The sequence below is a fragment of the Medicago sativa genome, chromosome 5, assembly GCF_051527215.1.
Source record: "Medicago sativa cultivar Bolivia chromosome 5, Bolivia_mono, whole genome shotgun sequence".
NCBI classification, from domain to species: domain Eukaryota; kingdom Viridiplantae; phylum Streptophyta; class Magnoliopsida; order Fabales; family Fabaceae; genus Medicago; species Medicago sativa.
Genome location: NC_140753.1, coordinates 45,083,509 through 45,097,662, shown reverse-complemented (window position 1 = coordinate 45,097,662; position 14,154 = coordinate 45,083,509). Strand labels below are relative to the sequence as shown.

The following is a 14,154-nucleotide window of genomic DNA, read 5'->3' as shown; positions in this document are numbered from 1 at the left end:
CACTCCCAAGAATCGAGCCCCGAATCATCTCTAGTATGGATCTTTTGATGATCATACGACACATACAGTTTGATCGGTCCTATTTTTCTATTTTTTCTTCATTTGGATTCTCAGAGTTGCAATGGTGTGTTCCTCTCTCAAGGATAAATCCAAACAATCTCGGCGGGAATCCTTCCATGACTTGAAGTTCATCACACTTAGCATATGGATAATATTAATTTGAGCGGCAACAACTACTAAAAGATAGCATATGGATAATATTAATTTGAGCGGCAACAACTACTAAAAGATGAGAACAACAAATATACAATAACATTAGTAAGCATCGCAACATACAATAATAGAGACATGCACAATAATCTTTACATGTAAATTAAATAAGACCCAAAATAGATATCTAACGCACCATTAAATAAGACCCAAATAAGATATCTAACGCACCATTAATAACCAATCTTCGGATTGTAGAAAATTAACTGCAAGTGATACTCTTAGCGTAATGAATAAATATTCACGATAATTCCGGTCAAATAATGGTAACCTTATTATTCACATGGATATAACTTTTATAATCGACACATATTTACAATCACAAGTGCATAGTTATCCGGTCAAAATGTGTCTATTTATAATCTATAGCAAGATTAATTATTGATAGGCCGTAAGTGTACGACTATATCGGTTTTAGTATAAAAGATTGTCGAATCCACATAGACCAATTATAAGTACCGATATATGTCGTTTCTTTGTTTATCTAAGGCGATGGTTTAGAACAATTTATGTTTCGAATGTAAAAATAAAATAATGATTTTAATTTGATAATAACCAAAACGATGGTTTGCGTCAATCTAAGTCATTCACATAATTTGCACTATTTAATTATGACGAGAAAAATATTATATTTGTAGAAAAATACTCCCTCCGGTCCTATTTACAAGAGACAATTTACTTTTTAGATACATTAAATAATTTATGTATTTGGTTTAGGTTCTTGACTAGATACATACATTATTCATTATTCAATGTATCTAAAAAGTCAACTTTCTCTTGTAAATAGGACCGGAGAGAGTATTAAATTAGAGATACCGTCTAGCTAGCGCAAACCGTTATCGATTATATCGTGTAATTCCCTACTTTCGTGTTTAATTATGCGTCTAAAGTTCCTTTTTAACATTCAATAAGTTATTAATTATTAGAAAAAAGTGCTTTTCCTACTTTATGTAATTAATAACCTGAATTTTCTAAGTCCAACATCGTTTCCGCTTTTTGGACGCGTAAACAATATTTCTATCTTCCTCCTCTCGTAGCGCTTTAGGTTAAAAACAGAATTTTTAGAACATTAAATGCATTATCGTCATAATTAAATAGGCGTGCAATTTACATGAGTTCCGTCGACGGTCCTCTTGTTTTGAACTCAATTTAAACTATCCAAACATAAGTAATTCTCTAAATATATCTCTGCTGAATTCATATTAAAGAGCAAAATAAAAAAAAAAAGGGAAACCGAACCTGTTCACAGTTGGCAACGGAAAAGCAAGAAAAGCTACGGCAATCACAAAAATCACAAGGGCGACAGTGTTAATTTCCTTAACCCATGGGAAATCAATCCAAAGGGAAAAGGTCACGGCAGTAGCATAAAACTTCCAATAAATCACCACGCAGAGGAACTGAAAACAATTGGTACAACAAGTAATAACAATATAAAAAACGAGGGTTCTGAAATTATAAAATTGTGCCGTAACTAAAAAAGGTGTGTTTACAACAAGTAATAACAATATAAAAAACGAGGGTTCTGAAATTATAAAATTGTGCCGTAACTAAAAAAGGTGTGTTTACAACAGTGTTTTTGCTCTTTTTATAGCGTAATTTTTCAGCTAAAACCTCCTAAAATCGTGCAGGAGACTTGAAATTATCTTGAAAAAACTAAAATGTGGGCTCATGACTACTTTTTCAACCTTTTTCTTTGTTTTTGCTTTTAACACCCATATGTACCTCCTGAAACACAACAAAATACCACCGGGTACCACGCAAAACACAATAATTGACTCTAAAACTTATGAATATAAAGCTATTTAGACAGTGTATTTTGTGTGTTATCTATTATAGACACACTACCGAAAAGACGGGCGTTCGTATGTCCGTTTTTCCGCTCTTTTTATTGCGTTAAAGTTTGAAAATTATGAATGATGTTTTTTTTTATGAAATTTTGATTTTAATTAAAACAAATAATATAAATGTTTGTTGCTTTCAAGTTATAACAAACCAAACTAACCATGATTATAATATAACAAACAAATATAATCTAATTTTTTTTAATGACACCAACAACAATCTTTATTATAGAAAAAGTTATTTAAGGGTATAATTGGGATAATAAAAAAGTAAGTATAAATATACTCATCTAGTTTGTTACACTTTCTATATGATAAAGGAAAAAAACCAGACATATATATTCAAATAGTGTTTGTTACATTTTTTTAATGTTTAAATTTATTCTTATTTATTTATTTATTACATGTGTTATTTGTATTGAAAATTGAGGGCATTTTTGGAAAGAAAAAAGTCAACCCAAAAGAGTTGAAAGGGGTTATAATACAATTATAAGATATATATATATATACACACACACACACACACACACACACACAATTATATATCTTATAATACAATTTGTTCCTTTTTTTTTTTTTTTGAAACAATGAGACCTAATGAAAAAGAACTATAAGTCATACATACTATTCCAACAAAAATTGGAAACTACCACCTCCGTCCCTAATTATACGACCCTTTTGAGAAATAAAATTGTCTCTTTTTATAAGACTACTTTGATATTTGCAATTACATTAATTATTTCTTTACAAACATACCCTAACTCAAAAGATCTAACAATGTTGTTGTATTCTAAGAGTTGAATTCGAATAAGACCCCTTATTAAGTAGAAAAGATCCGTTATCATCTCATCCAAATACTTTTAGATACAATTCTTTAAAACGATTGATTGGGTAGGATATCTTACTATCAATTTTCAAGAAAATAAGAAATAATTATAAAAAATGAAATAAAGATTTAAAAAGTTATTTCTCATACGTCCCACACCATGAAACCCGGATACGAATACGGGTGCGGATACGATACGATACGAGTACGAGGATATGCGAATTTTTTTAAATTTAGGATACAATACAACTAAGATACGTTAACAAAATTTTTATACTAAAACTTATATGTATGTAAAATATTTGAAGAAAATAAACATTGATTACCCTTCATTATTATATTAATATAAAAATCACAGCTTTTAAAAAATAATACATGTGATCAAAATAAAAAGAAGTAAAGTTTTCTTATAAATCATATTATATTTGGCTTAATTAGTCCTCGAGTCCCTTAACTTAATTGTTTGTACCAAATTGGTCCCTTAAATTTAATTTGTACCAAATTGGTCCTCTACGTTTTGCTCCGTAACCACTTTAGGTCCTTTCTGTTAGTTTTGCTCAAAAAACTTTAACTCATGTATATGAAATACCCAAAATACCCTTAATGCCAAATTAAAAATCCCAATTTATTTTCAAAAATAAAAAAAATTCTAAAAAATTGTAAAATTAATTTTCAAAAATAAAAAAAATTCTGAAAATTTGTAAAATTAATTTTCAAAAATAAAATAAAATTAAAAAATTGGAAAATTAATTTTCAAAAATCTAAAAAATTGGAAAATTAATTTTCAATAATAAAAAAATTCTGAAAAATTTGAAAAAAAATCAGGAATTTTTTTTTAAAAATCTGGAAATGTTTTTTACGGATTTAGTCAAAATGGATTTTTGTTAATTATAATTCAGATTTTTTTCAATATTAAAAAGATTTTACAAAATTCAGGAATTTAATATTCAAAATACAAAAAAAAACAAAAAATCAAAATTTTACAGAAAAGGTCAGATTTTTTTTCGAAAAAAAGTTTTTTAAATTCAGGAATTATAATTCAGATTTTTTAAAAAGATTTAAGGTCAGATTTTTTAAATTCAGGAATTATAATTCAGTTTTTTAAAAGATTTAAGGTCAGATTTTTTTCAAAACAAAAAAGATTTTACAAAATTCAGTAATTTAATATTCAAAATACAAAAAAGGTCAGATTTTTTTCGAAAAAAGTTTTTTAAATCTGACCTTTTTAAAAAACTTTTTTAAAAAAACTTCGGAATTTAAAAAACTTTTTTGTAAAATCTGACCTTTTTTGAAAAAATTCAGGAATATTAAATTTTTTCGAAAAATTCAGGAATTTAAAAAACTTTTTTCGAAAAAAAATCTGAATTATAATTAACAAAAATCCATTTTGACTAAATCCGTAAAAAACATTTCCAGATTTTAAAAAAAAATTCCTGATTTTTTTTCTAATTTTTTAGAATTTTTTTTATTTTTGAAAATTAATTTTACAATTTTTTAGAATTTTTTTTATTTTTGAAAATTAATTTTACGATTTTTTTTTATTTTTGAAAATTAATTTTACAATTTTTTAGAATTTTTTTTATTTTTGAAAATAAATTGGGATTTTTAATTTGGCATTAAGGGTATTTTGGGTATTTCATATACATGAGTTAAAGTTTTTTGAGCAAAACTAACGAAAGGACCTAAAGTGGTTACGGAGCAAAACGTAGAGGACCAATTTGGTACAAATTAAATTTAAGGGACCAATTTGGTACAAACAATTAAGTTAAGGGACTCGGGGACTAATTAAGCCATTATATTTTCATATGTTCGGATATCAAGAGAAAGATAATTAAAAGAACTCAACACAAATTTTATTTAATGTTGATTAATCGAATCACCTCTCTTGTTACCTTCATCCACAAGAAGTGTAATTTTAAGTGGTTCATTGATAAATGATTCTACTAATACATATCTAAAATTGAATCATATACGTCTCTAATGAATTTATACGACATTGTCTCACTTTTTTTACCCTTCATCTTTTTCTAGAATACGTATATTTGAAGTATCTTATAATTATCCATGTGTATACGTGGAGTATCATATAAGTATCCGATAAAATATTTTTTAAAATTTTAAATAATTATTTCCAATACTTCGTAGGTACGTATCCGTCAAGTAGAGTATCGGTATCCAATACGTATCGAGGCAATGTCTCGGTTTTGAAGTATCCGGCCTTCATTGGTCCCACGTAATCAAAAGGAAAAGCGTATCCATCAAACATACACGCACAACACAAGATAAACCCACAAACACTTGGTGCTCGTCTTGTACAAACCAAATTGCCATTCATCTCTGCATTTAGCTTCCCATAATTTTATTCCATTCCATAAACACACTTTCAATTTTGGATTTTCGACATTATGCAACTTGAAACTGCATATTGAACTGAACATTCATCTTTAACGTGTTTCACTTTAATCACTTTCCTTCATTCATTCTTCTCTCTTTTCAATTACAATGTCTTTCACAATTTTCAGAACATTCCAACTTCAACCTTTTCTACTCTACCCAACCTCAATCCTCAAACTACAAAACCGTTTTCACCATTCCACAACAACAAAAGCCACACAATCCCAAACACAAACACAAACGAAACATTCAACAAGTACACAATCAAAAAAACTTAACAACCTCCCAAAAGATTACGAACCAATAATCGGAATCGAAACACACGTCCAGCTCTCAACAAACACCAAAGCCTTTTGTAACTGTCCCTACAATTACGGCTCATTTCCAAACACCAGCATTTGTCCAGTTTGTATGGGGTTACCTGGTGCTTTACCTGTTTTAAACAGTAAGGTTATTGAGTTTGCTGTTAAATTAGGACTCGCGCTTAATTGCGAATTAGCGTTTGATTCTAAGTTTGATAGGAAACAGTATTTTTATCCTGATTTGCCTAAAGGGTATCAGATTTCGCAATTTGATGTTCCGATTGCGAGTTCTGGGTTTCTTGATGTTGATATTCCTTTGGAGTATGGTGGTGGGCATAAGAGGTTTGGGATTACTAGGGTTCATATGGAAGAGGATGCTGGGAAGTTATTGCATACTGAAAATGGAAATTATTCTCAGGTAGTGTTTCTTTGTTTCTTTGTTTCTTTTCATTGGTTTTTGGTTTTGGTATTTGTTTAACTTTGGTGTGTTTTGCATTTTGTTTTTCTTTTCTAATTTGCATTTAATTTAGTTTAAATAATTTGGTGTCCTTTAAAAATGTGGTGAAAGTGACAACGAAAATTGGTTCAGTTGGTAAGAAGTTGACTCATACTCGCAAGGGTGTGAGTGAGTACTGGTACTATGGATCCATGCGTACCAAAGCTTTATACCCCCATGCGTGCCGAATTTTTGACTTGTTGCGTACTGTGAACCCGTATTGCGTACCAATGCGAATTGCAAATTATGTGACACTCAGATGATCTTTTTGGTTGGCGATGTGTAAGTACATTTGTTAGCACTCACTGAGCCTTGAGGTCTGCCCTAACCCTGGTGAGCCCTTAGAGGTCAACTCACCTGAACTTTTTATTAGTAAAAAAAACAGTGTGGTAAATGTGAATTAGTGACTGAGTCCATATGTTCATTGATACATTTGTGTTTATTCAAAGTTTTTTTATTGAAAAATCTTGTGTAGTTTTGTATATATCTTTGTGTATTATTCATGTTTTGTACAACAAAATGACGAGTGCAATAACGGTTATGCGTAAACCTGACAAGAGCGCAACACCAACATTTAACGAGAACAATAACAAATAACGAAGATGACGAGTGACGAAGATGATGGCCGGGATGAGGAAGTAATGTAAGAATGAAAAGGTTTCAGTTTAGGCATGTGTTTTGAACTGGAAAGCAAAAAGGTTTGGAAAGAATAAAATGTGTTTTCTCCTAACGGCAATTTGACGGATGTAACGGTAGTGGAGGTTAGTGATGCTTGGACAAAAAGAGGGGAGGTCTGTTATATTTAGAGAGAACTAAGGGGAGGTTATGATAATTTTCTCTATTTGTTAAGATTGAATAGGGAAAACTGAGAAAGACCTCCCAAATATCCATGTGCAGTGATTCTTATGTGAAGATCTACTCTTTAGCAACGGTGAAAAGGAATTAGTCTTTTCTATTTAAAACAATAATTCCATATTTTTTTGAGTATTGACATTCACAAAAGAAACTGTTTAGACAAATTATTTTACTGAGTCTATGAAGTATGTTGAATCTTAAAATGCATGCCACAAGGCTGAAAATTGCACATTACATTGCTCAAACTATGCTTTGACCACATTACCATTGGCCAATGTGGAAGATCATTGGCCTAATTCCTCCAATAATAAGTATTTAACAACAAAGGGAGTGTTAAATATAAAAAAGTGTAATCCTATTTTAAATTGTGATCTCTATGGTGTCCAACCAAGAATGATATCAGGATAGAACCAAATACATGGGACAATTCATTTATCATATAAATAGATAATGTAGAATGACATCATGTCTGTCATATATCATTTTATCTTTATTTATTACCATCTATGCTTAGGTTTTTGATAAATGAAATAGTACCCCCGGGCTTCAATCAGAAGGAATAAAAAGCTTATGTGGCATCAGTTTCGCTTATTTCTCTGATTATAGTTCATGTTTTGTGACATAAAATGCTTTGTTTCACACGTTGTCCTGAATAATTAATACCAAAGGTTTGACTGCCCTGATGTATGATAACCTTGTTGAAGTATGTTAAATTTGATGGTTTTTTTCACAGGTTGATCTAAACAGGGCAGGGGTGCCTTTGCTAGAGATAGTTTCTGAGCCTGACATGAGAAATGGTATTGAAGCAGCAGAATATGCAGCAGAATTACAGAGGTTGGTTAGGTATTTGGGAGTGAGCAATGGAAATATGCAAGAAGGTTCTCTTCGTTGCGATGTAAATGTATCAGTACGACCCATTGGGCAGTCAAAGTTTGGGACAAAGGTATTAGCTATGTCTTCTATAAAAATGACATTAGTCGAGCTTTTATGGTGCAATGTAATATTAACAAATAGGCGCTGTATGATTAATTATTGTTCTGGCAGGTTGAAGTGAAAAATTTGAACTCATTTGCATCAATGAGCAGAGCTATTGATTTTGAAATTTCAAGGCAGGTGCAACTTCATAGCCAAGGTCAAGCAGATCAGATAGTACAGGAAACTCGATTCTGGGAAGAAGGCTCTCAGGCTAGTACTATATTGTGAATTTGTTGTTGTTTTCGTTCTAGGTATTGTAGCAGCTATAAGATTGCTTTCTCTTCCCTCATACTTATTTTCTTACATTATATTCTGTTTAGAGAACTATAACAATGAGAAAAAAGGAAGGGCTTGCTGATTATCGATATTTTCCAGAACCAGACCTTCCATCAGTAATCCTTTCGCAAGAATATGTAGATGGTATTCAAAATTCTTTACCGGAGCTTCCTGAAGAAAAACGTAGAAGATATGAAAAGATGGGATTAGGCATGCAAGATGTTCTTTTCCTAGCTAATGATAAAAATGTGAGTTACCTGCTATTTTTCTAACGTTACTAGATTCTTTACCAGTATGCACATGACAGAAAATCTATGTCCCCGATAGAACCAGAATTTAGATAAAGAAGCTGAGATATTATTTAAATTTAGAAAGGAATAGTCACTGAATTCAGAGGAACATGCCTCTTTTTAAAGTAGCAAAACAAAAGCTATATGAAAACTAGATGATAGCTGGGCCAAGCTCCATACGATAAGGTAAAATGTAATTTAGGAAGTGGAAAAATAACCCCTGGTGGATTTTAAGCCCATTCTTGTCTTTCACTTGTCCTTTTGCCTTCACTTCTGTAATCTTGTAAACTTAGGCTATCAATGGTCCTATCAGTCCTTAGTAAGAATGTATCAAAGATTAAATAATAATTTGAAAATCAAGTACAATCTACTTGGTGTCCAATATTACACTTCTGTGTTAGTATTGTTGGAAAAAGTATTAAAAGATTTAACAGCATCCAAGAAATGTCTGACAAAGAAGAGATCCAAAAGTTATTACTTGTTGTACTTAATGACTATTGCTGAAAGCTCAATAGCAAATGCCATCCTATTGTGTTCTCCCCTTTTTCATGTCAGGAAAGATGACCTAATTGATTCAGGTCGCATATAATCAATCTCTTTAGGCTTTGGTTGGGAGGGGAAGGGAAGGCTTGTGAGGAGATAAACCCTTGTTTGGGAGTTTAAAAAAAACAAGGAAAGGTTTTGAAGGGCTTACTTGGTCCAATTTCATAGTTCCCCAATATGGGGGAGGGGGTTAAATATACAAATTGACAATTTTACCCTCACAATAATTCAAAATTCCAATTCTTTTATCATTCTTGTATTATTTTAAAATTATTAATGGAATTTGTACCCAAAAATAATAATTATGAAATAGAAGGAAATATAATTTTTTTATATATAGTGAAATTAATTTATCATTATTGTATCACTTGTTTAAAAATGTTTTCAAGATTTTTTATAAGATTGGTAAAAAAATATTATTTATATATAATAATTATAAAGTATAACACAAATTATTGATTTTAAGAAATAAAAGGGTAAAATAGTAAAATTATCACATAAGCCTTCTTTTTCCCTTTCTTGTTGGTTTCTTAACTCCCAAAGAAGGGAAGGGTTTTCCCTCCTTTCCCTTCCCCTCCTTAGCCTTGCCTTTCCTTCCCCTCAAAACTCACAAACAAAGCATTAAGAGGCATGGTGTTAAGCTGAACCAGAATGACAAAGGCTCTTTGAGAGGCCTATTCTCGTAATTCTCCCTATTCTTACAACCTGCCTCTAGTTCTGTTCAAACAAACTGAAAAATCAAATCAAACTATAAAATTAAACCAAACTGCACTAAGACTAACCGGAGCTCTTCTATGAGTTTACAAACTGCACCTCTGTTTAACACGCACTTTACTTATTTAAAACGATCCCCATATAACCGAACCAAACTGAAGGAATCGAATTGCAGAACATTCACTTATTCTCATTTCTCAACAGTTTAGTTTCAAATCTCATTTCAGAAAGAACCCTAAATAAAAAATACCTCAAGTTCATTAGAGCTTCATGAATGTTCACAAACTCTAAATGTTTGGAGCTGTAAGTTGTGCGAACTATCCTCACTAATTCGTTTGTGCAACTGCGCCTCTCACCAAAGGAACCAAGTTACAAAATTGATGAACTAATGTTTATGCATTTAATTGGTTCTTCGTTTTTGCATTCCGGTACTCGTTTCGGCGTTTCTGCATTACTGGTACATATTTCTGCATTTCTACATTTCTCATGTGCTGCATTATTAGCTTTAGAAGGACCCCATGAACTAGATTTTCCCTAAAATGTTGGGTCCAGTTTGGAGGAGAGAATTGTGCCGAGGCATTTAAATTTGAAGGAAAGAGGTGTTAGGATTCGTAATAAAGAATATAAAGAATATAAAGTTGCTGACTCATGCTTTCTGTGAAAACTGAATATTATATTTCAGAGATAAATAATGTACAACCCACTAATGTGTTTATATAGGCTATTCTAACCTAATGGGCCTGACTAATGACTAATAGGCCAATTACAAATTACTACTAATAATAGTAAAATTTCACTATTTACAACACTTTCCTTGTGTTATCATTTCAGCACTAACCGTTACAGAATCTCCCTTCCTGTTTCTGCTCTAAGAACCTGTTTCTGCTAGCAATAGCCTTATCCATTATTTTTTTTGTTTTGATATTTTAATTTGTGTTTCTTTTATATGTATGAAACCTCTTTGTATTTTTTGTAGCAGAATCATGGGACAAAATAAATAATTTTCAGCTTTGTTGTTTAAAATTCCTTGAAATATAATTGAATGGAAATCACCTTTGATTCCTGGATGGAGGTTGAATTCAATTACTCACTTTGATGATTTTGATGTTCAATTGTTGCATTTAGAGAACAATTAATAAGATAGTTTAGCTTTGGAGGAGAAATAAATGTTAAACAATACCAGTTCGATTCTTAACTCCAAAATCATTTTAAAAGAAGAAACAGTTCAGTTTGCACACAAAAAATAGTTCGGTTTGCATAAAAAACAGTTCGGTTTGTAAATCTGAAGTTCATTTTTGTACCAGTTAGGTTAAAAAATTCAGAACCTGGTGCACTGAACCTAAAAATCAGCTCAGTCTGGTTCAGGACATATCATGAGCGATTTGGTTTGGTTTTACCAAACTGTTTTTGCAGTTCAGATCGGCTTTCTTTTCTAAACCGAACCATGAATGGTTCTAACTGCCTCTGCTTGTTCCTTTTCCCTCTATTCTATAGTCCACCCTTAACCAACTCACCCTCTCTTCTCTCTCCCAGCTATTTCACCTTATTACTATTTTTCCCTTTCTGCTAAATAGCATTCATCTTTATAACTAGTGGGATACGGTCAGAAGAGTTGATGAATCCTAGTTCCTGAGATCTAAGAAAGTGCAAGTGATGATCACTTGTGTAGTGAGAATATCTCTGAGTGAGAGTTATCGCTCCATGTAACTCATGAGTGGATCACTTTGGTTTGTAGGGTGATAGACAACTTGTGATGGGTTTACAAGTTTCTGCAAAGCTTGTAATCTTGCTTGAGACTGAATATTTTGTTGGAACATTTCTGTGGACGTAGGCAAGAGGTTCTGAACACGTATTCTCACGTATTTGCAAAACCAGATAATATTTTAACTGTTTAAATACACAATGATCAAAGATACAACAAACAACTAACATATTTCCATGAAAATAAAAAATACTGCATAGCTTAATGGAAGAGAACTCATTTAATTAAAGTACAGTAAATATGAAAGCTAAAATATGAATACTAGTGATGTTTAATTATTACTACACTGTCATGGTCTGACATGATTTGAATTTTCTCATGTATTAGATTGCAGAATTTTTTGATGCTACTCTTGCAAAGGGTGCTGATGCAAAGCTAGTTGCCAACTGGATAATGAGTGACATTGCTGGCTTCATGAAAAACGAAAAGTTGACCATAAATGATGTAAAGCTTACACCTGAAGAGTTGGCTGAGTTGATTGCTTCCATTAAAGATGGAACCATCAGTGGCAAGATCGGGAAGGAGGTATGTTTGCTTCGGCATTAATGAGTGGTGCATAATTATACATTTATACTAATGTATGTCTAATCATATTCGTATCTTCTAGATTTTCTCATTAGTTTTTCCAGAGACTTAAATACTGTGTGGAAGTTTGTTGTGTTTGTGTTTGTGTTTGTTGACCAATGGGTTTAATTTATAAAGTATGTTGACCTGTAATGTCTATTTATCGGGCTAATACTTTCTTCTTGTTATATACTATTTGTTTAGGCTCGATGAATCATGTAAATACAGCATTCAGAAAAAATTATTTCTTTATATCTGTTGCATTCAATCAGCATAAATATACTTCTCCTCTCTCTCAACAGTTTCATCCCTTGTTTGTTGTTGGACTTTACTAATGTCTTCCATGATGAGACTATATGGCAGTTAGGTTCATGCGTTGTCATGTCTGCTTCATTTATTTGTCTCCATGAATTTGAAAAGGAAAAACAATCACACATTTGTTATAATGGGCTTGTTTTGCATTATGTACTTTTACATTTCTCTGTGTTTCTGTAGATACTATTTGAGCTGTTAGCCAAGGGTGGAAGTGTCAAGGAAATCATAGAAAAGAAGGACTTGGTTCAGGTTAGTATTAGCATCAACAATTATTGAAATTTTTACCAGTTTGTATATAATTGACTCAGCACTCTGCATGAATTTTCTAGTTTACATGCAAACATAATAATTTCAATATTTCAATTTTGTGATATTTGATGTTAGTTACACTAATGCCCGGTGAATTCCTCCTTCCTTCCTCATTTTGTTACGACACCTTACCAATAATCGTTGCGCATTTTCTCTCATGCATATTCCCCTCCCCTCCTTTGCAGCCACATTGAATTCTGTTTTTGTTCCAAATTGTTTGATTCTTGTCAGCTACCAAAGAACCGTTCCCTTAATTCTCAATGGAAATCATGAATAGCCCGTGATTTTATTTGGATCAGCTGCAATATACCCTCTGCTGGAATGATTACCTACTACTTCTGTTGTATTCAATCCCAGCTTTACATCTCTCATATAAGCTTTCAGAGACATTGCTGTGCAAGAAAAAGTTGGGTCCTCTTTAAGTCTAACCTCCACTGTTTTCCCATTTCTCTTCCACTCAGAATCTGTTCACCAAAATTTGAAAAAATATCCCCCCAAACTAGCTAGCCATTCATATCCTCCCTAAACAACATCAATCCCTCCTAAATCAAATAAAAATAAATAAAAAATCTCGCACCACCTCCAAATCTGTAAAACTGCAGCACACCATTTGGTAAATTCCACTCTGACAACTTTATTATTATTTTTGTAAATGACAGATAACAGATCCTGTTGAAATTGAAAAAATGGTGGACAAAGTGATCGCAGATAATCCGAAACAGGTTGAGCAATACCGAGGAGGCAAAACTAAACTCCAAGGTTTTTTTGCTGGCCAGGTATGAACTTGTAGAGCTGGAAACAATTGTTATAATATTATTTTCCCCCTTTTATTGTCACGGTCTCATTAACATTTGTCCAAATGCAGGTAATGAAGGCATCTAAAGGCAAGGCAAACCCAGGTCTACTTAACAAGATTCTCTTGGAGAAATTGAATTCATAAAGCTGATGTTAATAGACTGCTATATGCACGCCTACAATAACCAATCACAATTTGGAGAATCGCAGAAATCTGGAAAATTGAAAGGAGAAGAAAAACATGACGAAGAGAGAAAATATTTCAAAAGAAAACTACGGATTAGGTTTTTAATTTTGGATTCATGGTTATTTTGGGATATCTTCATTTCTTTCCTTTTTAAAAAATTTAAATTCATGTACAGAATTACCCACGTGGAGCTAGAAAGAAAAGAAAAAACACGTCATTTCCATGTTAGCTTCAGCTAAGTGAATATCAATAATGATCAAAACAGTGACGGAAAATATCTAGAGGATCAAAATATGTTAAAACTTTTTTGAGACAAACAAAATTTGGAATATGTATATGGACGAAAAACTCATTGAACTCTAAATTTGATATTTCGGCTTTGGCACACTTGATACTTTCTCATTAAAGACAAAAGTCCAAAAATGAATAATCTTTAGTAT

At 31.8% G+C, this 14,154-nt stretch overlaps 1 protein-coding gene across 1 annotated transcript; it reads left to right on the top strand.

The window, feature by feature from the left end:
- Positions 1-5,227: 5,227 nt before the first annotated feature.
- Positions 5,228-13,942, top strand: LOC146922377 (glutamyl-tRNA(Gln) amidotransferase subunit B, chloroplastic/mitochondrial-like). The gene is made up of 8 exons (XM_085715352.1): positions 5,228-6,051; positions 7,718-7,927; positions 8,029-8,169; positions 8,280-8,483; positions 11,872-12,069; positions 12,604-12,672; positions 13,392-13,508; positions 13,598-13,942. The coding sequence occupies exons 1-8, from the start codon at positions 5,440-5,442 to the stop codon at positions 13,670-13,672; spliced, it is 1,626 nt and encodes a 541-aa protein (XP_085571478.1). The 5' UTR covers positions 5,228-5,439; the 3' UTR covers positions 13,673-13,942.
- Positions 13,943-14,154: the final 212 nt, after the last annotated feature.